Source organism: Parasteatoda tepidariorum, chromosome 7 (assembly GCF_982258835.1).
Source record: "Parasteatoda tepidariorum strain Cologne lab strain chromosome 7, Ptep-v5.0, whole genome shotgun sequence".
NCBI classification, from domain to species: domain Eukaryota; kingdom Metazoa; phylum Arthropoda; class Arachnida; order Araneae; family Theridiidae; genus Parasteatoda; species Parasteatoda tepidariorum.
This window is the reverse complement of record NC_141761.1, coordinates 16,791,381-16,818,051: the sequence shown is the minus strand read 5'-3', so window position 1 is coordinate 16,818,051 and position 26,671 is coordinate 16,791,381. Positions and strand designations below refer to the sequence as shown.

Sequence of the window (26,671 nt, the reverse complement as noted above, 5' to 3'; positions counted from 1 at the left end):
ATCGCAACATATGTAATTATACATTATATGTATATATGTATTCATTGAACTTAAGTTTTTATTTGAGTGTGGCTATGGTTTAATCATTCTGAAGTTTACATTTTGATTCATAATTCCTATTATTTTTGGTTTCTGATCTCAGATATATATTTTTAAAATGTAAAATATTTTTCGGATATTAAGTATTTATTTTAGAAAATTTATCATACAAAACTTTTGCTACTTATGAATAGTATTCATTCCTTCTCGGCTCCATATTTAGTTGTGCTGTGATGATATCTGAACAATAATGCTTAATGTGTTAATTTAAATTGGTAGTAAATTTTTTAGTTTTTATGTAATTATTAGTGTTTGATTAAAAAGTATAGAGCTTAATATTAAATAGATTTTCAATAGAGTGAAAATATATGCTAATGCTAGCATACGTGTCAAGTTAATTAGTTTGTTACACTTCTTCCCTTTTTAAAAAAAACCATTTCTTAAGAACTACTTTTTTTTCTGCGTTTGAAAGATGTTTAATTAACTGCTTAACTCTAAACCAAGATTTACATGTATTATTTATTACATGAAATATTATAAATAAATAAAATATATAGGTTTTACTATACCTAATGTTTTTGAGAACTGAAATTTATTTATACTTCCAGCAATGAAAATTTATTGTTATTTTCTTTTGTTATTTAAATGTATGTAATTAATTTGGAAATCGATATTTTAAATACATTAAATGATTAATTATTTAATAAGGCATGATTTTAAATCTGATTAGGATATAGCAAGTGAGATTGATAGCAAAAGCACACATATCCATATATAATTTATCTGAACCAAATTTTATTTGAAAATATATTTTATTCCTGAATGATATAACTTTTAAATAATATCTGATAGATTAAGAATTCGAAAAGTTTATCTTCTTTACATACAGGGATGAAGTGGGATACTGGAACCTATCCTAGTGTGCCCTCCATCTTGATTACTTTTTGTTGGAATAAATAAAAAAAATATATAAAAATTGGTATTAATTTCCCTTTGGTTTAAAGGGAAAAACTTATAAATGTATGTTGATTTGTAAAAAAAAATTAATTTATTGTTTACCCTTTTCACATTGTTTTTTCTCTGAAAATGTTTTTTTATTTTTGTTCCTTTTAAATTACTTTCTTATACTATTTTATGTGTATATTTCAAAAAGTAATTCTTACTCATCTAAATAAGAAAAAAAATGTAGTTTATGAAAAATAATTAAAATACAGTCTCTCCGCATACATATTTCTTTTTCTTTTTAAAAAAGTTAAATAAAAAGACTGTTTTTGAATAAACAACTTGCAAGCTTTTTTCTATAATTTGAACAGAAATGTTTTTTAGAAACTAAGCAAACAGTCCGTTTTTTTAAAGTAAAGTATTTATTTAAAAAATAACCTTAAAATTTCATTGATATACCCCTTTCAGAAAAAGAGACACTTATACAAATTTTACCATGTGAAAATAATCTTAACAAAGTAAATATTTATAATAGTTATCAATATTAAGTCAATAAACACAGATAATTTTACCATTGTATAATTCTCATTGAATTTTCTTAAAAATGGAATATGAATAAAAAGGCAGTGTTTTTAAGGGATGGTGGCTATTTTTACAGAAAGGGAAAAGAGGATGTATTTATAAGGATCAAAAGGTAGACAGGGCAGGTTGCCCTTCTAAAATCACTTAAGGAAAACACTGCATATATTCACATATTGATATATAAATATATACATATCACATGACACCCCCTAAAAAGTGCATCTTCCAGGGTATCCCTGCTTACATATTTCTATAAACAAACAGTAAAAACTTATATTTAAAAACTCATTAAATTTTTTATATTGTCCATTACAATGTGTATTTTTATTACAAATCACAAAAGAGTTTGATTTAAACTAATATTTAATTAAAAATTCAGAGCAGAATATTAATAATCAATCTTTCATATGAAACTGAAAGGAAAATACAAGTTCTTAATAAATTTAACTCAGTCAAATTTTATTATTTTTAAACAACAGCTATCTCTTGTTTAATCCCCTAAATTATTTTGTATTCTAAAGGTTAAGTTGTGTTTTGCTCATAATTAACAAAATAATTTGTTAATTTAAAAACTAATTATATTAAAACTAAGTATATTTTAATATTTTTCTGTGAAAATGATTTTTTTTAATTTGACTAAAATATCAAGGAATTTTTAAAAAAATCATTTTTATTTTTTCTTATAGGATGCAGAAAAAAACTTTTTAAACAAAATATCAAATAATTTTAAATTTAAAATAAAAAATATATATTTATATGTTTATTTTAAATAAATTAGTTATATAGTTATTTTTTATAAAAATTTACAAGGGAAATTTCCAGTTTTAGTTTAGTCAATTAATATAAATATTAAATTTATAGAATTAATAGAAATGAACATATTTAGGAAATTTTAAACTCATCCTTTATTTTTATAAATTTATTTTATCTAGTTAATACCATTGTCTTGGGAAAAAAGTGATTTTTCTTGAAAGGGGCTTAACCTTCGCGTAAATCACTTATCATAAAATTTACTTTGTGGTGCTACACAACTAAACCTTTTTACGATACTCTCTATAGTGACAATGTAGCTCCTCTACTGAGTGTCTGAAGTTTTTTTTAAAAATATTTTTCCTATTATCGATACAGTTTAAATATTAATGTTCATTTTTTAAAAATTTAATTTTTTTTATTTCCAAAACTATAAGCAAGACAATTGATGGTTTGATAAAAGTTAGTTAGATAATAATAAAAAGTTATGAAAACCCTGATTTAGGGTATTAACCCAAGGCGGGGGTAAATAGCTATTTATAAATACCATACTCATTGGGTATTTATCCGACTCACCTCTATACCCATACAGTGTTGGGCTAAATCAGAATAGAAGAACTCTTAATAAATATAAAATAGTAACTATAAATTTGCTAAACTTCCTTTAACTGCTGATATTTTTGTAGTCTTATAAAATTTGCTTATTTATCTTCATTATCAATGATGGTACATATTTTTTTTAAAACTATTTAAAGTTTGAAATTTTTTTTTTCGTTAATAAAAATAAATAATTATAATAAAGTTTGCATAAAACACTGAAAATTTACAAGTTTTATACCTTATTATTTTGCAATTTTTTTTTTTTTTAATTTTTCATCCAACAAATTTGTCTTAAAAAATCATACTAAGCAGAGGAATTTTTTTAGAGGAAAAACTCAAAAACAAAGGTTAAGCTCTTGGGCATCAAAAGGAATTAAGCAATTTGCAATCAATCACCTAAATATTCTTTAGTTTAATGAAAACAATCACAAATTTATCTTAAAAATTTAAAAATAGAAAATTAAAGCAAGGTTTATGTGTCAGATTTTTAAAGTAAAAACTTTTTATTAGCTTCACCCATGTTATTTTCTCTTTGCTTAATCAAATGAAGGTAAACTGCGAAATAGAAATTTGGAATACATGTTTTGGTAGAATATAGATTAAATCCATTAGATTTTAAAAATACTTTAATGATTCTAAAATTCTCAATGATTCTTTAAAAAGAATTATTATTAAACTAGCATGGTATAATAAGGATTCTTTTTAATGATATTGAAGCAGGTTTGGGTCTTGAAATATCTGTGCTTATTCTGATTCATTATTTTTAGTCTAGCAATATACACAAATACAAAATTGAAAAAATCATTATAATGATGTACAAAATGTTATATAGCTATTATAGAATTTTATAAAGTTTCTGAATAAAAACTTTTTGTCTTCTATATTTTTATATATTTCTTTTTATTCTTCTCAACTAAATCTTTCTTAATTGAAATCAATTTTTTATTTGATAACAAATAAAACTCATTTTAGTTAGTTTACTTTAATTTATTTAGTGACTTATTCCTATGAATTTTGTTTATTAATATGAATTTAAAACAAATGAGATCTTAAAAAAAGCTCTTCAAACTCATGTCTATAGAAATAAGAAATATATCGTATCCTTATTTTTTTTAAAAATAAAACTCTTCAAACTTATGTCTATATAAATAAGAAATATATTGTATTACAGAGTTTTTCTCATGAATAAAATAAGGGCAGGGTATTTCCTCTCTGAAAAAAGCTTTATCAGCTTTCAAAAGGCTCTCACATCAAAAATGTTAAAATGTGTATTATTATGTATAACTGAATTTTATCCTAGACAATTTATTAAATTACCATCTCATACTATCTTATGAGTATATTTCAAGAAGTAATTCTTTTTTGTTATCAAAATATGAGAAAAATTGTAGTTTATAAAAATAATTAAAGGCATGCTAAATGGCAATCTCTGTGCATGTTTTTTTTTCAATAAAAGAACTAACAAAAAACGATTAATTGATAAACAACTAGAAAGGTTTTCTCAATAATTTTAACTGAAAATTATAAGAAAATAAACTTTTAAAGGTGCATTTTTAAAAAAAAAGAATTTAAATCACTTATAAAAATTAATATCCCCCTTCCACCTGCCCCAAAAAAGATACTTATTAGAAATTTGACTAGTTGAGAATAATCCAAGCAAAGTAAATGTTTGTATAAGTAATCTGAATTTTACCTATAAGCACATAATTTTACCAATATAATTATTAGTTAAACAATGAATTAATTTTTTTCAAAATAGAATCTGAATAAAAAGACATAGTTTCTAATGAAGGGTGTCTTATTTTTATAAAAAGAGCAAAGAGTGTCCATTGATTGGGATCAGGGGGGGGGGCGGTTCACCCTTCAAAAAACAATTAAGCAGAACACTGTATTAAAATATACTGTTAATGAATTTCTTATAACTAAACGTTGCCATTTTAGAATGTTTTTCAATGGCCTTGAAAAACTATATTTAATGAAGATAAGATTTTGCCTTTTCCGTTCAATGATACAAAGAATGTTGCACTTTTAGTTTACTGTATCTGAAAGAAAATTCTGAAGCTCTTTCAACTCTTTTGTATCTTTGAATTATTAGTTATGTTATGTCATTAATATTTTTAAAAGTTTCCTGTTGTTGTATCAATTTAAAATAAAAAATTTTATAATTACCTATTTATTATAATGTAATATTATATATTATAGAGTTATATTGTCTTCATTTCCAAATTATGTAGTTTCTAATAGTGTTCTAAGTGCTAAACCTTGTTTATTTCCATTTTATTTATCCTTTTACATTGTTTGGTCAAATCAGTTAATGCTTTTCCTTACTATTATCACATTATGATTGCTTTAAACTAGAGGCCTTTCAAATATTATATAAGAATATTTTGGACAATTTTGAACACCTTATCAGCATAATTAAGTAAATTGCAAACCTTTTTCCATGTGTCAAGATGTTACATCAGCCCCTGGTTTTCACTTTGATTTTTGCTGTACTAATTTAATTTAAGGATAAAATTCTAATAAAAGATATTAATTTTATATGAATCAAATTTTATATCAAGTTCATATGAAATTTAAAAAAATACTCCTCTTTCCTTTGCCATTTTTTTTTACTATAAAAATAGTTCTAGGTCAGTTAAATGAGAGTCTGATTTAAATTTTGGAAAAGACCCTTATCCTTATTTACCCCGCTCCTGTGATTGGATATCAAAATACAAGTAGGGTGTGGGAAAAGTGTAAAGGAAGTAATTAGCGAAACCATGTCTAATAATAGACCTGTTTTAACCATGCATAGCATGCACTAATTTTAAAATGTGTGGTTTTTGAAATTTTTTATTTTATTTGCTAACGTGTGAAAATTGAAGTTTTATTCCAATTCAGAAAATCTGATAATTTGTGATGTATTTAATCTATATAGCTATCAAATATGAAATGGTAAAAAAAATTGTACCAACATAATTTTTAAAAAGCTACAATGAGTAAATTCTTGAAGGTCAAAAAGGAATACATAATTTTTCCCTTTGGCTTTTTCTTGCTAGATTATTTTTCACTTTGATATTTAGTAAGCTAGAATTTTTATCAAGCAATTTTCATTTCTGTACATAGCTTTATAGTTGCCGCTCGGTATGTGGTGTTTTTTCGAAGTTTAAATGTAGTCACTGCGTTAGCTTCATTTCACTTTTTTATCATTTTATATTCAGTTTTATACATTATTTTTTTATCCCTCATAGGTAAATATTCCGTGAATAAAGAATTAAGCATAGTGTTTAATATGAAAGTGATATACAAATGATGTGCCTCATTATGATGATTTGTAAATAACTCATCAGAGTCTGCATTGAAATGCTTCCTGAATCATACTGAGTATTACATGCTATTAAGTGTTTTCCGAATCAAGCATCACAATTCTTATTCAAGTGATTTACGAATCACACACTGAGATTCATGTTTGAAGAATTTAAAATTTGCCTATTGCAAATAGCATTAATGGGATTTAAAAATTACTGTTTGCAATTTTTATCAAAGTGATATATGAATCTCCTTTTGCATTTAATGATTATTAGATTATGCATCATTTTTTACATAAAAATCATTACCAAATAATGTGTTGTGTTTTGCATTGAAGTAATCAAAGAATCATGTGACAAAGTTTGCATTTTGGTGATTTATTAATCACTCATTGCTATTTATGACTTGTTACTTTGTGCATTTTTCAAACTTTATTGTTTACTATTCATATATGCTTCGATTTACTGAACATACGTTACATTTCAATTTGCAAGTTATATCTTGTACATAATTTACGTCATCTTTAAGACTAGCTTCATGTTTCATGTCATTATATCTATGGGCAACATATTGCACTTTATATAAACACCTTTTAAAAAAACTAGTCATAGTGAATTATAATAAAAAAATTTGCAATTTATGATTTATTTTAAGGAAACTATAGTTTTGTAAATCTTAAGTTTGTTATCTGTCAAAATATTGTACTACAAAGGATTTTATTGTGCCCAAAATACTTTACTGATATTCTGAGGTGTTGTGTTTTTAAAATTGAAACAGATATGCTAAATATTAGTTTTCAAATTCTTATATGCTTCATAAATTGTTAATGGATAGTCTTACCAGTTCTAGTCTTTAAAAGTTTGCATGTATGCTAATGTCAATTCGAGGTATTTTGTTAATTAAACCACAATGCAACTGTTAATTCATTTGCATTAGTAGATATGAGTAACACATATTTAAAAATTGCCAGAACTATTAAACAATGTAAAATTGATGCAATTAATATATACTCCAATGTTATAAAATCTAGTGGACATGTATTTTAGCATACTAACTGTTATTGAGTAGGTCCTTCAAAGTGATTGAAAAATCCTAAAATCATTGTTATTATTTTTTTTAAACTTATTTATTTATTAATTTTGAAAATTGCGTGGGATTGAATTTGAGAGGGGTAAATTTTGGTTCGTTTAGACTTTCCCTTTTTGCTGAAATGTTTGGGTTTGGATAGAATATTTATTATCTCTAACTTTTTTTTCTAGAAATGTTTGCAGCTATTTAATGTTTTATTCAATTTAGAAATTATTTTAAGAACAAAAAAATATCAGTAGCTATTGGTGATCGAAATGGGTTGCAGGTGGCGTTGAGCAGAACTCACTACCTATGGCAACACTTCGCATGCTTTCCCCATTAGCGTGTGGAGAGTCATACAGTAAGAAAGTATGTTAGTTTCTCTCTTGATTTGTAAATAGATTAAAGTCTTTTAAGTTGGAAAACTATGTGGAACTGAAAATTACATTAAACATAGTTCTAAAAAAAGGCATCATGGAAATTTTCAAAAATATTTTTATTAAATAAAAAGAAAAAATATTAAGTAATGGGAAAATATCGTAGTACATTCCTATACAACTGAAAAGAAGAGGAGAGGGAAGAGAGAAGGGCCAAAGGCATGAAAGCGGTCTCTCCCCAGATGACTTATTCGCGTGTTGTGATATCTTGAAACTTGTGATTTAAAATTTAAGTTTTAAAAAAAATTTCTTTCAAAATTCAGTAAAAAAATGCTTAAACTATTTTATAACCACAATATTTTAAAATTCACATTGAAATTTTATAATAAGTTGAAGAATAATCCATGTATTAATGAAGAATAACCCATGAAGAATAATCCACAATTAAAAAATAAATATGAAACATCTATTAATTTTTTATTTTAAAATTTAATTTTTTGAAAAGAATTAATTTTGATTAAAAAAATTATAATTTATAAATGAAATAAGACTTATTAAATAGTTATTAATCTTTATAGCTGAGGAAATTTGAATTTTTTCGACCAATAGCGTGTCCCAGCTATTCTGAAATTTAATCGCTTGTTTAATTTGATCCCTATCTTAGCTACATGTTCTTTAATTTAAGCTTAACTTTGTTTTAATTGGAGTTTTCAAGATGTGTTCTGTCCTTGCTAGAAACAAACTTTTTTGCTTGCATTGATTACTGAACAATAATATTTTGGTGTAAGCTTACTCTTTTAGGGTGATACCAAAAATCCCAATTGAAATTGCAAGCAATCCCTAAAATATTTAACCCTCTTTGAATAGAATTAGATTAATCAGTATTTCATATATTGATTATGTGTCTAAAAGATTACTTGCAAACTCAAACTATGATTTTTTGTTTTTCTTAAAAAGATATTCTAGGAACCATCACATAGTTTTTTGCAAATTCAAGATGTGTTTTTATTATTAGATGTTGTTATTATTATTATTTTTTTCTAATTATTTAAATATTTTTAGATTAGGCTGTTTTATTTTTTATGTATTTTTTTGTGTGTGTATATATATATTAATACATTGGATTAATAATTCAATACTGCTGTTTGCATTACTTTTTTTTATTTTCTTTTATTATTTAGAATTTTTTTTAAAAATTTCTTACAGTTTGAGTAGATAAAAGCTTTTAATTTTATTTTGAAAATTAATTTATTCTTTAGATGTTGCTGAAAGTTTTTATTTTATATTGTAAGTAAACTTATTTATTTAAATCTTGTTCACTTCCATTATTTTGGCAATAATTTGTTAATAATAAATATTTCAATCAAATGGAATATTTTTTCCAATTTGTTTCTAAAATAATTTAACAAGAGTCAACTTAGAAAATGGAATTGCTGATGTGTGTTTTGAAGAGTTTTATTTATCCTTTAGTTTTGAAATAGTTATTAATTTGATATTTCTTCATTTGCTATTTTGTAATTTAAAAGTTAATATATTCTTCTTAATATGATTTTTAAAAAATTACATAGTATTTGGATGATTATAGAACCGTAGTTTTGGGTGTAAATAATTTTTACCAGATTCTTTATATAAGAACTTTACTGGATTGATTTCTAATAATGTTTTAAGATTTGCTATTCCTTTTTTTATTCACTAAGAATGTTCTTTTTTTTATTGACAACACTCCAATATTTAAAAATTTATATGTATTTTTTCTATACAGCTTTAAAGTTACACATTTTTCAAAAGTTTCTCATTTTCTATATTTGCAATAAATTTTAGTTAAATTTTAATTAACGGGTAGATTTTTAAACTCTTAATGAAAGAAATGTAAATCTGTGATTAATTAAAGTAATTGTGTTAAATTTTAAATGTAACACATTTGAAATTGTATTTTTTTCTCTTAATACTTTTAAGAGAGGGGTGTTGACACTGCAAACAAAAAGCTCAATGATATTTTTTAATTGTGTTACATTTGTTTGAATATTTAATTATTTAATATCATGTTTTATTTCCCTGTAAAATTTTTCATTAACCTTGTAAACTTGCAGTGAATCATGCTATTAAATGATATAACTAAGTAAAATACCGAACATTAAACAATGATACCGAACAAATATACATATTACAAATTGTATAAGTTTCATTGGGAGTACACAATTGTATACATTTGCATTAAAACATCTTTAATGCAGAAAACATTACAAAAAAACATATGTTAGAAATAATGTGAAATATTCAAATCTGCTTAAATATGAATGCTTTATTGTAGCTTTGAAGCTTGTGCATTATTTTCATTATTTTAATTTATTTTGATTTCTTTAAATCTTTTATACTTATCAATATTTTTATCATAATATTAATTACTTGTAGGACTCATCTTCACTGTGTTGCTTCTTGCAATAATTCAACTGCTGGAAAACCTTGATCAACTTGAGTAATCATGAAACAACCTGGGAGAGAATGAAAAATGCATTGAATACCTCTGTAGTAAGTTCTAAATAGTATGAAATCTGTAAATTTCTGTATCACATATACACTTTAAAAATCAATTGTTCCACAGATAACCTAGGTGATGTGCAGATTAACTTAAGCAACCTCCTTATTAAGTACGCTTCAATAATTTTTTTTAAAATTCATTCAATTACTTTCGTAAAATTGTATTTTATGATTGCATACAAAAGCTTTATATAGTATATTCCATGTAGTGTGCCATTTGTTGCTGAACTTTATTCAGTCCAGTATATGCTCCATTTAATATCATGCACAAGATTCTCTGTAATCTGGTACAAAACAATTTTTACAAATGGCTATAAAGAATTCTTCATTAAAGCACATGCTCACAATTTTGTGCTGGGTTCTCTCTTTACATCTCATTACACCCAAATGTCTTATATGAAAAAGTTATTCTCAGACAATTAGGAATTCATCTCATAATGAACTTAATGTTGATAATAGATTGAAGTTTACAAATCAATGACTAGCTATTGTTGTCTTCTTTCACTTTTTATCGCTGTTTTCTCTTCGATGTGGCGATGAGTCAAGTTAAGAATAATTTCAACAATAAAACAATAAATTTAATTAAGAAATAAAAGAAAACAAACTACTTCAGCAGCCGAGTACATTGCTGCTTCCTAATCATTTCATATTAAAAATCTCTCTCTTACGTTTGTAAACAGACACAGTAGTTGTGGCGCTGTGCCACCTGCTGGACAACTCACTATTAAGGGGAAATGTTAACATTCGAGCATCCTGATGATACAATTGCCCTCAATTGACGCTTACTTAAAAAAAGATACATACATCAATTATTGCATAATAGATATAGACAATTAACATTTTTTTTTATACTTAATGCACATTTATTTATTTTTTTTTTTTTTGAAATATGAATGAATAAAAATTTTTAAAGTTCTATTACAGTTCTTTTTTTTTTGTCTTGCTTAATAGTTTTTTTTTTTTTTTTGTTCCAAAATGAAATGTCTTTTAAATGTTGAATACTAAAGTTGTTTTCTTAGAAGTAAATAAAAAAAACACAAGTTCATATTACCGATTTCCAATTTATAATAGAATGTTATGTTATTTTAGAAGAAATAATGTTATTTTAGCATGGAAAAGTTAAAGAAAAGAATTGAGTTAAAGGACCCTTTACCTATACCTTCGATTTCTGACATCTATGAATTTGATAATGCTAGGATTGACACATGGTTTTCTTGAACATTATAAAGCATCAATACAAACAAGATTTAAACCCTTCTACTAAGATTTTTCAAATTTATTTATTTTGTTTTTAATAGAATTTTTTTAAAGAAAAATTTCTATTATTTTGAATCCTGTTACTTAGTTTTCATTATTTTATAAGCATACTAACTATTTTTTCAATATGTCAATAAGACATTTTTATGAAATTGTAATGTAATACATTTAAATAAATGTGTTTAACAAAGCTAAATTACAGGGATACTTTAAATCTTATATTTAAGCAGCATAAATATCGAATTATTTTTTTATTCTACTGCCTTAATATCATTTTGAATATTTATTTATTAATTGTGATTGTAATTATTAATAAGCTTGCTAGTGCTTAAATCTTTATTTAAAAAATTGTGATTAAAGCTAAAGAATTAAAATATAATTTGTCTCCTAAAATCTTAAGAAATATTCTCTCAGTACCTGAAAAATGGACAATATCGAATCCTAATTTCAAACTCTGCATAATTTCTTTCAACATAGTACAATTTTGATATCTTAAATTTCTTGGTACAAAAACGCATTGAAATGCCTTAACCCCATAACTTGTGCGCTCGAGTTAATTCAAGCACACTAAACAGGCCTAACTGTGCACATTTGAGATAATTCAAGCGCCGTTATATTTTATGCTGCTAAATTTTTGGCACTCAAATATAATCGAGAGTTGAAAATAACAATGTGAAAGCTAAGAAAAAAAAGGTTTTATTGATATTTATTATTTACATAGGATTGTAAGCTATAACACTTATTTATTCAAGAATAAAATATAGCCTTTTTCCACGGAACAAAAGCGCAGTATATCGAAATTGTCCACCAAAAGAAAAGTTGACAATGTTCTAAAGAGTTTTTTTACATAAAAAAAAAAAGATTTTTTTTTTTTTCAAAAAATTTGTGTTCTAAGGAATTAATTTCAAATAAAATTAGTTAAATTTAGTATAGTTACTAATATTAGTAATTTAACCTAATAATGCCTCTAAAATCAAAATAACTTCCCTTTCTTATTATGCATCCTACAAAATGTATATCATACATACTTATAAAAAAAAAAATTTAATTCATGAAAACAATTTTTTCAATTATAATTTGCATCATCACATTCTTGTAAGTAATTGTTCAGTTTGTCTTATATAGTTTGCTGTAGAAAACACGAGATTGAAATATAAATTTATGAATACGCTGAATCTATTTTAGCCCCCCCCCCAATATTCTGCCTAGGTTTCAGCCACTATTAAAGTATTTATATTCTGCTTAGGTTTCAGCCACTATTAAAATATTTGCTTCTATTAACTACCATTAAAATAATTACTTCTATTTACTATAAGTTAGACCATGAATTAATTTTATAAGAAATTGAATATTCTAATGTTTTGATATTTAACAATAAATCATTTTATTAAAAAATGAGCAAATTTTAAGTTAGTGAATTTGTATGTTTTTAAATAAATTCCTCTCAAAAATATTGTTTGCATATATGCGTTATATAACACTTAAAAATTAAATGGTTTATTTTTATCTGATAAAAACTTGAATTATTCTTATACTTTCATTATAGAGTTGTACATATTTGATCTCAAACGTTTTAAGAATCGTCCTATGTTCCATAAATAAAGTGTGTTGAAATATATCAGCTACTGCTATGTACTTTCTGTTTTTAAGTAATTTGGAAAATAAAAAGAGTATATTTTATTATTCTTTTTTGAAAACCTTTAATACATTTAAATAGACCAAATTATATGTTTCTTAGTTTACCGTAGGTCTATTTTAAAATTAGCCTTTCATATGTTTGCTGTTCCAGAATGTGTCGTTTTTTTTTTTTTTTTTTTTTTTAATTTGTCGTTGGCCCACTACAAAACCTCTATTATGTCACATATTCTGTTTCCCTATGTTTAAATTTATTTTTTCTCTGGTGCAGTCTATTATTTTAAAGTCAAGATAATCGTTCATATTATTTTATATATAATATTAAGAAAATGCTCCAATATAAAATTACAATAACTGTTATTTTACTCGTAAAATAAGTTTATTTTGCGAAAAGATCAACCTTTAAAAGAAAAGAATGTAGTACAATTGTGGGAGTTTGTAAGCAGAGCCACCAAGTTTTTGTTTGAACATTGACTGACCCTAAATTTTTATTAGAAAAACTTTTTGTTAGACTTTAAATATCGGTATTCAAACACTAACTTAAGTGGATAGTTTTTATTCTGTAAGGATTTATGTCAGATATTATAAAACCATTTGAATGATAGGTTATTTTTATTTTTTTCATGTATGTTACATATGCTTATTATTTTAATTAAAGTACATCAAAATCAGGGGAGTTTCTATATAAACAGGGTGGCCACCCACCTGGAATTATCAGGGAATTTCTTTATACTGGATAAAACCTGGAAAAATCAGGGAATTTTAAAGAAAAACTGGAAATTTTTTCTTTGATTAATTTTTTCAATTTCACTAATTTAAATTATTTACTAATTTTCTTAATTTAAATTATTTCATCCATTATACCCACTTTTTTTATATTTAAATGTAAACAGTTTAAATATCATCAACTTAGCGATACTTTGCTTACATCAAAATTTGTTAAACTAGAATGCCAAATAAAATTCTCCAGCGGTTGCTAAACGAATGTGGAAACCTTTGACAGCTACGGGACTGTGCAATGTAGGAAAGATTCTGGTGGAGGTGGAAGAAGGGATTAGGATATTAGTTTCTGTTTTTAAATTCTGCCCTTGAGCTGAATCCATTTATGGCTCAAGTTTGTTCCGATGCTTTGGTGGTAATTTTTTCTATTTTGACAAAATGTCTTTGTATTCTCAACTTTATAAAATTCTCCAAAAATTAGCTGGTTATAATTGAATAATAATAGATTTTATATTGCACTCTTTTTCTGAAAGCTTTTCTACTCCCATTCAAAGAAATCTGCGAATTATTTTTTCTCAGCAAACCAACCAATCACACATTTTTTTTACAATCGCTAACAGCAATGTTTGTCGACCAATTGTTGCATTAATCCTAATTTTTTTCTATTTCATTTTAACTATTTTTTCTATTTCATTTTAATAGTATATTTAAATTTTAAATAAAAGATTTTTTTAAGAACTAACTATATATTAATATTTAATTTTACTCTTATGTTGGTCAATGTATGATTTTTGATTCAAAATTTCGTACCAAAACATTAAAAAAAAAAAAAATCTTGCCAAACTATCAAAATAAATTATGTTTTTCAAGATGATATATTTAAAAAATAACATTTTGAATAAAATGTTTTGTAATATAGACACTTTTCTTGTACACATCCTACACTTAATAAGAAAAAAGAAACAAAAACCTGGAAATTTTAAGATTTTTATCTGGAAAATCAGGGAAATTTGAAATCTGATTTGTATAGCCACTCTGATAAAGCAATAGCTTAATACAGTATATATGCATGGTGCTAAGTAAAGTTCAAGTCCCTGTGCACTCTTTTAACTTTTGTTTTCAAACAACTATGCAGCTATTTAAAGGTGTCTGTAGCTGTTCTTTGAGTACTTAAAATGATCATAGAGATTGCTAAAAAAAATGCAGTAAAAACCAAACAACAACGAAAAATGTTTTATTAGAAAGAAACGTTATCTTAGTCATAAAAAGTTGAATAACGTTAAGCTGGAAGGTGTGGAGGGAATTTAAACATTATCTAACACATTAAGTATGGCTTAATAATTTTTTATGCCTTATAGAATTAAATCAAAACCGAAATAAATGGGATAAAAAATTTAATAGTTTTAAGAGTTATCATATATAAAAGGTATAGATAATGAGTTAAACCTATTTGGACATTAAAACCCTTATAACTTCCAAACTATGAAGCATTCCGAATTCAACTAGATATTTGATAGCAATGCCTCATGTATATAAATTTTTTTTATTTAAAGGGTAATTTAAAAGTTTTTGCAGGTAAAACTTCTAGTTTTGTATTTTTGGCTTTCTTTTTAAAATCACATTCAGAATAAAATAATATATGCGGATAATAATATTTCACGTGTTTAAATAGCAATTTTAAACACACAAATAGGTAAAATTGTATTTTTTATTCTAAATTTTAAAATTTATATTTTGGATAGCGTCTTTTTTGATTTTCAAAATCACTTCTCTAGACTGCGATAAAAAGTGTAAATCAAAACATAAAGCCTCTAAAACTCTTGTCTTCTGCTAAACACATTTTGGACTGTCTGGGTTTCTTTTGCGAAAATGTTTCTTTCTTCTTTTTTATTTCATCATGAACTTTTTGAATATCTTCAAATTTTGGTCTTACTCTAACAACTTGGTTTGGATTTAGAGCAACTATTTTAATTATTTTCTTTTGATTGTGTTCAATTTAAACTAAATGTAACGTACGAGACAATACCTAACTTGCTCAGGCAGCAATGTCAGATGCTTAAATATTTATAAGTCTAAATTTGCATTGTTTTTTCATTAAACCACATTAACTTTTAGTTCTATTGATTGGGATTTGATTTCTATTTTTCGATTTAACATGAACAAATTCATCTGAAACAATACCTCCTTTGTCTAGACAGCAAAATTTAAGTTTTGCACCACTCTGACTTCTTCTGTAAATTTAAGATAGTAGCAAAGCTAACTTAAAATATCTGCATTTTGTTTTAAAATACGATTCACCTATTTTGAAAGAATGTTCCTAGATCCCTAGTTTTGTTCCCTAGTTTTACTAGTTCTCTAGTTTTGTGATTATACAAGTTAATATTATGTAAGTACTTATTTTTCTAAATATGAAAGCAATTTTAAATTTCATTAGCTATGGTCTGATCCTTATAATTAATATCACTAGACAAAGAAATTCTATATATATATATATAAATGAATGCCTACAATGAATGAGATTCATAAATCAGCCGTCCGAAAGCAATGACATTTGACATATCAATAATCTGGAGCACGAAGAAGATCACTGTCATTGTTCAAACAGTATATGACAAACTGTTCAAGCAGAATGAGCAAAAAAAAAAATGGAATTTTCTGCTTGATTAAGCATAACACATTGTTTTAAATTTAACTTTTGATAATTCATATTTTCAAATATTTTAGAAATGACATCAGCAGTGATATTTGTTAGCTTATAGGTCTAATTGGTAAAAAAAAAGAAAGTTAATTTCTAGTACATTAATATTTAATTATTTTTTAATTGCTTTGTCAGATAAATTTAATAAACTTTAATGGTAGCATTTTATTTATTTTTTATTTTACAACTTGATAACTATTCCAATTTTATTCCTCTTCCTTGATATTAGTTGAGTTTCTTGTCTTAAGGTAGAAAAAACACTACTACATTTAAATACAAATTTCATGTTAAATTTTATCTCCAAGGCCTATGAACAGTTCTTTCTTGGTTTGAGTGCTGTGCGAAGCATTGGATAAAGCTTTGGTGGCTGATAAAAGGCTGGCAAAAGGTTAAAATTTTGTAATAAAATTTTTATATAAAAATTAGTCTTACCAGACACTTCAAAAATTGCTGTTAAAAATGTTTCACTGCCTGGTAATAAAACTAAAAGAACATAATATAGTGGGATTCTCAAGAAATATGTTTTATCCAAAAGTTTTTTACTTTTGAAAGTTATATTTATTTTTTGTTTAAATTTCTATTTTTATGTATCTGTCATTCATTATCTTATGTTTCTCTGCAGGTGATCGGCACTGATTCGCTCCCAGGATTTGAATCTCAACCCTTCATCTTCTCTTCTGTCTTCTACCAGTTCATCCTGTAAATCAACGTCTTCCTCTGTATCCACACCTCCAGCCAGAGTCAGAAGTAAGTTATTTATTTGTCTGTTTTTTTTTATTCTAAAGGCCTTCTCTCGTCCTAATTTTTAAAAAAATTGTTTGTACTTGATTAATTCATACATTCTGAAAGATATTAATCATTAATTTTAATAGCAAAGAAAAGCAACCACTTTTTTTTTGAAGTAACAAACTTTTTATATTCTTTATTGTTTTATGACACATTTTCAGTTAATTTTTACATTAAAGATTTTAACTAAGTTGCCCTATGTATAGTGGACCTTATCCTCATCTGACCCTTTGCATAAAAAATATTGACAAAACAATGAATGCTAATTTAACTAAAAACAACAAGTTATAATTGCTTCGAAATCACTGAAAGCTAAATTTATAATCATTTTTTGCGCAGAATCTTTTAGTGGAAATTAAAATTTTTCAATTAACTATTTGAAAGATTTTCAATGCTTACCTTAACTTATAAAATTTTGTTGTTTTATTGTTGACAATTCTGTTTAAAAAGTTTCCTGACCTACAAGTTATTTTTCTCATTCTGATTTCTAAACAATTTTATTCAAATTTTCTGTGTTACCATTGTGTAATGCTTTTTAAATTTTTGCTGAAAGTTAGGTGAAATTTTTTTGTTGTAGATCTCAAGTTAATATTTACATAAAAAACATACAATTTTAAAGCGTTTTTATAGTAAATGCTCTTTAAATAGAATATTGCTCAATACCGTATGAAAACTATTTTTTTTCTTGCTCTTTAAATGTTGGAAAGTCCTGTGCCAGTCCTCCGTGAGTTTTTGTAAGTTTTCTTATTACTTACTGCATCTGTTATTCTTAATTGGTTTATCGCTTTTATGTTTGTAACAATCGTAACTTGCGATTGAAATTAATATTACTATCCGACTAGTTCGAGTACTAAAATCTGTACTGTAGCTCTGTGCTTGTCAACTTAGCTTACCAAGTAACTAAAATACTCCAAATTCAGCTCTTACTCTATTGACAAAACAAGTTATGATTACTTCCAAACAAATCACTGAAAGCTAAGTTTATAGTCATTTTGTCCCTAAAAACTTTTTTTCGTTACACTAAACATCAAATCCTTATGTTGAGTTTTATATAAAAGTGATAGACTGATATAATGACTAGTTTGTTACACACAATGTTTTTTTATTGCATTGAACTCTAATTTAATAGTAAATTTACAAGTAGTCTGAAACTGAGCTTAACGAAAAAATCTGGCAGCTTTATTTCTTGATAATTTTCTTATTTTGTTTACATAATCTGTTGGTTGGAGCAAAATGGTTGCTGTCAATCTTACTGCAGCACAGTGAGGGTTCAAATGCAAATTTTTAATGATTGTAATAGGTGGCATACCATATATAAAAGATAAATATTTAATTATAATCAATTGGAAGAGTTTTCTTCAAAATCAATTATAAATTTAAAAAACAACTGTTATCAACTAATTCCACTGATACAGACTAATTTTTAAATTCATTAGTCGATGATTAACTATTTAACTTATAGTTTTTATCGTCTTCAGAATCTTTGATGTGCATAAGCAATTTAATATTATTTTGAGAAATTTTATTTATTATTTTAATTATGATTTTTAAGAAGGATTAGGGGCACTTTAATATATTCAGAGAATTCATTAATAGAATACCGTAAATGCTCACTTCTGCACCAGTCTTTGGGACCAAGAGAAAAAGTGCATAAGATTTCAGAAACAGTAAGTTTATACAAATAAGAAAAGTTTCAATAGCTGAATTAAACTATAAATAGTTATGAGTAGTGGCTAATCCTTCTAACTCTTTTTTATGACTTTGAGAAACTTTTTCGCCATCTCTGTTTTCTCTGAAACTGAATAATAGTAATCGCTATAACAGTCATTTACCAAAAACTAATGTTTTAATCAGTGGTGGGAAAGAAACTGTACATGATAAATTTTCAAAGCATATGGGTGGTATATATATGGTGGTTTCAATATGGTTGTTGTACAGATGAGACACCTTATTCAAGTTCATAGAAAAAATGTCTTCCTAGAAACAATAAGCATGAAAAGTCACAAGGGGAAGAAAAATGAACTATTTCACTAGATCCAGTACCATATTTCATTTTATCTGTTAGGAAAATTGTTCATTTGCTTTAATTTAAATGTAAACACTTTTTTCTAAAAAAAATGTGATTATTTTTTTCCTATTTAAAGAGAACAAATTAAAATTTTTGTCTATTTTTTTAAAAAATTGTCAGCATAATTGAAATATTTATTTTCTGAACCACACATAAACAAATGATAATTAACATTATTTTCCTATATAATGATCCTTTGAAAATTTTTGTATATGTGCAAAAGGCACATAAAAGTGCAGAAGTGAGAGTTTGTTGTTTTATATTTTAATAATGGTTTTTCATTTTCATAGTTCTCTTCCCTATTCAATGAAAAAAAAGTTATATTTCCAAATTTTATATTCATGTTTGTAAAATATTTTTTTCATATTAAGCACAATAAAATTTTAATTGAGTTTAGGTTAGAGAAGAAAAAGTTATGATAAAGTACCGATTTGAAGCATCTTGAAACTAACATGTACAGTATTGAATGCCTTCAAAGACATTATTTGGCAGAACAATTTTTTTCCGATAAGAAAACCTATTTTTAGTCTAAGCACGTGAAATGTCTCATAAAAGTTAAAAATTCTTAAAAAAATTAATTAAATGTGTAGGTAAATTTAATTTATCATAACTAAAAAGCAGTGTTAATAACACCTACATTTCACTTATTTATCTATTCGTAAATAGAAGGAAATCTTTTTATTTAAGGCAAAATTCACCTTTTCAAAAAAAAAAGTTTTCTTGAAACAGAAGTTTAAAAATTAAACACATTTGGAGTCTGAAAACTAACATTTAAGTAAGCAAACAAATTATAGATATCTTACGATTCTCTTATGAGTTAGGGGAGATGAAAAACACCAGAACCAATTTAATTCCATATTGAAATGTTGATTGTTTTTTAACTTTTCTGTCCTCTGGCAATCAAACAGGTTAAATACTTTCAGTCCAGCTATCCTCCAAATTATTCATTAGATTTCAATAAGTTTTGTTTCTTTTGGTTTGTGCCCCTTAATGCATGTATATTTTTACAAAAATTTTTAGTGAAATTTGAAAAGTATATATTGTAAGTGGCTCATATGGAGCACCTGCTACACCTATATACAGAAAATGGCAACTAATTTTTTTGTATCAAATGAAAATGCATGTAGTATGCAGTGTACTTCCTGGGGAAGGGCCACCCGCCCTCACTGCCCTTTGATGACAATGTCTTTTTGTTCATATTCCATTAAAAAAATTTAATGTTTAAATGATAATTACACACTTTTAAAATTATCTGTGTTGATAGGTTTGATTCTGATACCAGTATAAATATTTACTTTGTTAGGATTAATTATTTTATTAAGGGATTTTTAAATTATTTTTTTAATAAATATTTTTGTATATTTGTTTATTTATTTATTTGAAAAAATGTGTGCACAGTGATTCTCTTTTAGCATGTCTTTTTTTTTATAAACTACAAATTTTTCTCTCATTTTGATAATGAGTAAAAATTCTTTTTTGAAATATGAGGGTAATTTAACAATCGTTGAAGATTAAATTCAGCTATTACACATTTTGTTAAATATTTACGGTGTTAAGTAAGAGCCCTTTCAAAACTCAATGTACTCTTTTGTGTGAGGAAGCACCCTGCCCTTTTTTATTCTAAAGGAGAACTCTGTAGTTGGCATGGTAATGGAGTATGTAACAAAAGTTTTTAGTTAAAAAAGTAACTAAATAAATAAAATAAAAATTGAAGAAAATAAATTTCTTCAGAGATGTAAATAATGTTATGTATAATATTTATGTAAACTTGTCCATTTTTGTCTTACATCTATACCAGTTACATAGAGACATTATTGAAATTGTGATTTAGTCAAATCTGTCATTGATAGTTTGTTTTTTTTTAATTACAACTGTTCTTATCTAATTCTCTTTCTTTTTATGTACGGAAAACATATAAATTTCAGAAAGCATCACCGTTGAAGTAATTTAAAAATTTCTTAAAATATAAAGCTATTAGAGTATTGGAAAATTATCTGTTTTTTCAACTAGCAAATTTTGAGCAAAATTTTTTCATTTATTGCTGAACTGGTTTCAATTTGATTACATATTATCGTTTTGATGCATATTTTAATTCGAAAAATATTGTAAATTTTGAAATTTTTTTTGTCAAAGGAATACAATTAAAAATTTAATCATGAAAGTAAAGCGAAAAGGAAATATGATTGATAAATTCGTATCAGTATGTAAGTTGTATATATTTAAAAGTAATTTTTCTTCTATACCTTTCTTTGAAACAATTTACATTAGAATAATCATTTTATCAATCTTCATAATCATTTTAAGTATTAAAAGCAATAAAATTGAGCACCATAAAATAAAGAAGGAAAAAAAACAGTAAGTTTTTGAAAATTAATTAAATATTTTCTGATAAAAGGTGTGCACAAAATAAAAAAAGTGAGCACCCTGAATAACTTTTAATTTAACAGCCAGATTTTCATGTACTAGGTGTCAATCTTAATGGGTTTGTGTTTCACTATTCAATAATTTCATTCAAAAAGGATTTTTATGTTCAAAATCTTTCTAAATTATAAGGCTGGTGTATATCTGCATGGTGTTACAATAGGTATTTTAATGAATCAAAATGTATTGATGAAATGACGTAAGCAAGAACTTTTCAAGATAAAATTTTGGTTTTAAAAGCCCATTTTCACAAAAATACTTATGTTGCTTAAAATCTATGATTTGCATAATTTTTATTTTATCCTCTCTTTCAGGATTTTGAATAATGTCAAGCATTGTTTGTTGTAGTTGATTTATTGAAGTTCTTCAGAACTCTTCTATTGTTAAGCCCAAGTGATTCTATGTGGACAAAAATATTTCAATTCTCTGTTGTCCTTATTATTTTCATATTGAATATGAAATATAAATAGAAATTTGTGTAATTTTTGTGTTGTTTATAGATATGTCTTTGTATTTAAATAAAATGTATACAATAAACTGTGTTAATTATGTATTTAGCTAATTCCAGGGTACATTCAATTTATTACATTATATTAGCAGGTGGCTACATTTGTACATTTTTGTACAATACTCTTATTTTTTTGCAAAATTTGCTGCAAGACTTAATATAATCAGCAAAACACGACTTCAGGATCAATACCGCACTAAATCATCATCTGTAGGCAGCTTCTTCATATTATCAGCTGTAGGTTGTATTTATTTCTGTATAGGATTATATTAGCAGCTGGCTACATTTGTACATTTTTGAACAATACACTTATTTTTTGCAAAATTTGCTGCAAGACTTAATATAATCAACAGAACACAACTTCATGATCAATACCACACTAAATCATCATCTGTAGGCAGCTTCTTAATATTATCAGCTGTAGGTTGTATTTATTTCTGTATAGGATACAATAGTATAACTTAAAAACACACAGCTTTCATTTTAAGGCTCTATATTTTTAGCTTCATTATATATTTATTATGTTTTATAATTTATATACATATATATAGACTGCAAGTTAAAATTTGCACAATTACTTGTGAGATACATTATTTTTATAAATTTGGACAGCAATTTTATTATTCTGCTTTTAAGTAGTACAGCACAGTAAAGGAAAAATTATTAGTGATTATTATTAGAAAAATTACCTAGTTTGAAAATGTATTAATAAGTGGAAACATAGCTTATGCTTGGCACATATTCTAGACTAAGGGATTGCACTGTGTAAAAAATACTTTTTTTTACAAAAAATAATTTAAATGTTAAAAATACATTAAAAAATTTTCTTAGTTCATTTATTAATAATCTATTCAAATATGTATTAATTACCTAGATAGCTAAATATTCATTTAGCTAATTGTTAATTAATTGAATTAATATTCTTCATAAGATTAAATAAAAATAATTAGATTTGCGGCTGTCAATTAGGGGTAACTAGGTCTATGACCTCTAGTAACCAGGGTTTGTGATTTTTTTAAAAAAAATCAAAAGAATCAGATTTTTTTTGATTTAAATCGGATTTTTTTGATTTAAATCAGATTTTTTTGATTTTTATTCAAATACACTGTAAGAACTTTAATTTATGATTAAAAAAATTATAAATGTTTAAACAAATTAACTTAATATTAAAACTATATTGTAACAATATTTTAGAAGCTCTAACTAAAACATGGCTTTGAATGCATAGCAACCATTTTGAAAGAAATGCATGATTAAAATTTAAAGACTAGATGAAATAGAGAATTTAAAGAATAATTCAGGGGTCTGTTTGGGTCTTTCTGAGAGGTACCTATTTTGTGAAAATTAAAAATTATATTAAAAAATCAACACAAATATAGTAAAAATATGGATTTATTGTTTCTTACGAGACACAAAAATAAAATTTTAAGAATAAGTATTTTGTGTGATTATTCTATCATTTTTCCTAATGTTGAATTTGTAAAGGTACCGGCTTGGACAGACCCCTATGCTTTAACTATTAAAACAAAGTTTCAGTTAGCAAACCATAACTTTAATTCAAAATTGTGATTTCTTTTTTTTTTCCTCATGATTTTTAAAATGACAAAATAAATGTAGCAGACTGTGTTTATAAATATTAAAAAACATCTGAAGTATTCATCAAAAAATAAATAAATATTTAATCTATATATTTTTATATTAAAATATTCACTTTTAATTCTATATCAAAATAGATAAGTTAAGCTAAAAAAAAATTAGAAAATCTATGTGTTCATTGTAATTTTTTTTCACAAAATTTCTTTATAGAAAATCAGATAATGTCAAAGATACTGTAAACATATTATGAGAAAAAAGTACCAGTTAATAACCCTACTGCATCAAATAGAGTTTGAAAGGGAAGAATGACACTACAATAGGGAAAAAAAACATCTGAATTCATCAGCCCGTTTTTTTTCTTTCTGTTTTTGGCATATTACGGTAATTTCTTTTTAATATAAACTCAAGCTTCAGAAATATACACTTTCCACCAATAAAATATGATGTAGATTTTAATTAACGCTTTTTCATTCAAAAGGTAGAATTTTAATTAACATTACTTGTATTATTTTTCGAAAAAAATTCATGTTTATTAATTACTTTCTACAGCTATGCAAGTCTATATTAAGACAGCATTAAATGTTTACTTTAATCTGTACTTTCAATCTCAAAAATCAAAAGATTTTTAAAAATGTAATTTCAAATGTGTTGGAATTTAACACACACCAAGAAAGTAATTTCGTTAACTAAAATTAATTAATGCAGCAATTTATTTAAATTAAATTTTAATATTGAGAAAAGAAAATAATAAAAGTATCAAAAATTTAAAACACTGTCTTTTAACTTTTAAAATCAATGTATATAGATAAAAAAATTGGTTGATTTAAATCAATGATTTTTTTAAAAAAATCATTTGATTTAAATCGTGATTTAAATCAAGCTGATTTAAATCAACGAACCCTGCTAGTAACCCTCAATAAACTGAATATAGTAAACTGAATATAATATGTGATTCAATTAAAATATTATGGGTCAATATTAAGGTCTGATATGGGGTCTTGCGTTAATATTTAAAATGACTTCGTATCGGCTCGTTTTAAAGATTTTTAGAAGACGAGTTTCCACATTTTAAAGCGATTGAACACACTATTTTAGATATGCGAACATAGTAAACTACAGGGCCACATTGTTATTATTAGAAATGAGGTCTATAAATATTTGCTCAGCAAATAATTATAGACCCTGAACAAATAATTATAGACCCTATGAGGTCTATAATTATGTCCTCAGGTAGGGTACACTATTACCCAGTAATATAATACGTGGTCCAATTAAAATATTATGGGTCAATATTAAGGTCTGATATCGGGTCTTGCATTAGTTAATATTGAAAAATGACTTCGAATGTTTAAAGCTCCTTAGAAGACGAATTTCTTCATTTAAACGCTATTCAACACACTATTATATTTATACATACATAGGAAATTAAAGAGCCACATTGTGTATCCCCATGAGGTCTATAATTATTTCCTCTGGTAGGGTACGCTATTACCCAGTAATATAATACGTGGTCCAATTTATATATTATGCGTCAATATTAAGGTCTGATATCGGGCCTTGCGTTATTATTGAAAAATGATTTCAAATTTCCTCGTTTTAAAGCTCTTAAGAACACGAATTTCCTCGTTTTAAAGTTCTTTAGAACATGAATTTCCTCATTTTAAAGCGATTGAACACACTATTTTAGATATGCATACGTATTAAACTACAGGGCCACATTGTGTACCCCCTATGAGGTCTCAAATTATTTCCTCTGATAGGGTACACTATTACCCGGTAATACAATACGTGGTCCAATTAAAATATTATAGGTCACTATTAAGGTGTGATATCGGGCCAGTTTTTTCCCAATAAAAAAAATTATTTCCTACATGCAGGACCCTCCAGAATATCGAAAAACACATTAAAAAAATAATATAATTTAACAGAAAAAAAATTTTCTTGAAAATTTGTCCGTCCCAGGGATTCGAACCCAGGACCCCTCCCTCCAGCAGCGAACTTGCTTGTCTGGAGGCCTACCATCCAGTCCACGGTGAAACGTGAAGCCTACCACAGTTTCGCTTCAAAAGCTCTTTCCTCTCTTCTTCGCAATTTACCTTTAGGGGCCCACTGTGACCCCCCTTAATGGCCCATAAAAAAAATTTCGGCAGCCATGTTTGGACTATAGACCCCTACTTAGGGTCCGAGTTTGAAAATTATACCTTGATATTAAGGGGAGCTAGGGGGTCTCGAAATTTGAATCTTTCTCGAGCCATTTTATTTTTTTATTCTTTTTTTTTATTATTCCATTACGCTTTCTTTGCTGGATTTCACACACAGAAACCACCCCATGCATGCTTGAATATCCAAAATGTTACAAAAGAAGTCGAAAAGGAGCAAATAAACTGATTTTCCTGGATTTTTCCAGTTTTTTCCCAATAAAAAAAACATTATTTCCTTCATGCAGGACCGTCCAGAATATCGAAAAACACATTAAAAAAATAATATAATTTAAAAGAAACAAAAAAAGAAAATTTTTTGAAAATTCGTCCGTCCCTGGGATTTGAACCCAGGACCCCTCCATCCAGCAGCGAACTTGCTTGACTGCTGGCCTACCATCCAGTTCACGGTGATACGTGAAGCCTACCACAGTTTCGCTTTAAGAGCTGTCTCCTCTCATCTTCGCAATAAACCTTTAGGGGCCCACTGTGACCTACCTAATTGGCCTATAAAAATTTTCTTAGGAGCCATGTTTGGACCATAGACCCCTACTTAGGGTTGGAGTTTGTAAATTATACCTTCATATTAAAGGGAGC

General features: G+C 25.8%; 1 protein-coding gene across 29 annotated transcripts in view; it reads left to right on the top strand.

Annotated features, from left to right (window-relative positions):
• The window catches only part of LOC147806921 (integrator complex subunit 11-like), a 36,774-nt gene extending 14,465 nt beyond the window's left edge, over positions 1-22,309 (top strand). For 17 of the 29 annotated variants that reach the window (XM_087168596.1, XM_087168577.1, XM_087168574.1 and 14 more), the window contains 3 exons: positions 10,062-10,178; positions 17,120-17,244; positions 22,087-22,309. Coding sequence is in view for 3 of the 29 variants with exons in the window: in XM_087168593.1 (XP_087024719.1) it covers positions 10,062-10,094 (33 nt within the window). In the remaining 26 variants the exon portion in view is untranslated. Of the gene's footprint in view, positions 1-10,061; positions 10,298-12,990; positions 13,094-14,027; positions 14,215-17,119; positions 17,245-22,086 lie in introns of all 29 variants that reach the window. The other 12 variants (XM_087168585.1, XM_087168592.1, XM_087168586.1 and 9 more) reach the window with 6 other exon arrangements.
• Positions 22,310-26,671: the final 4,362 nt, after the last annotated feature.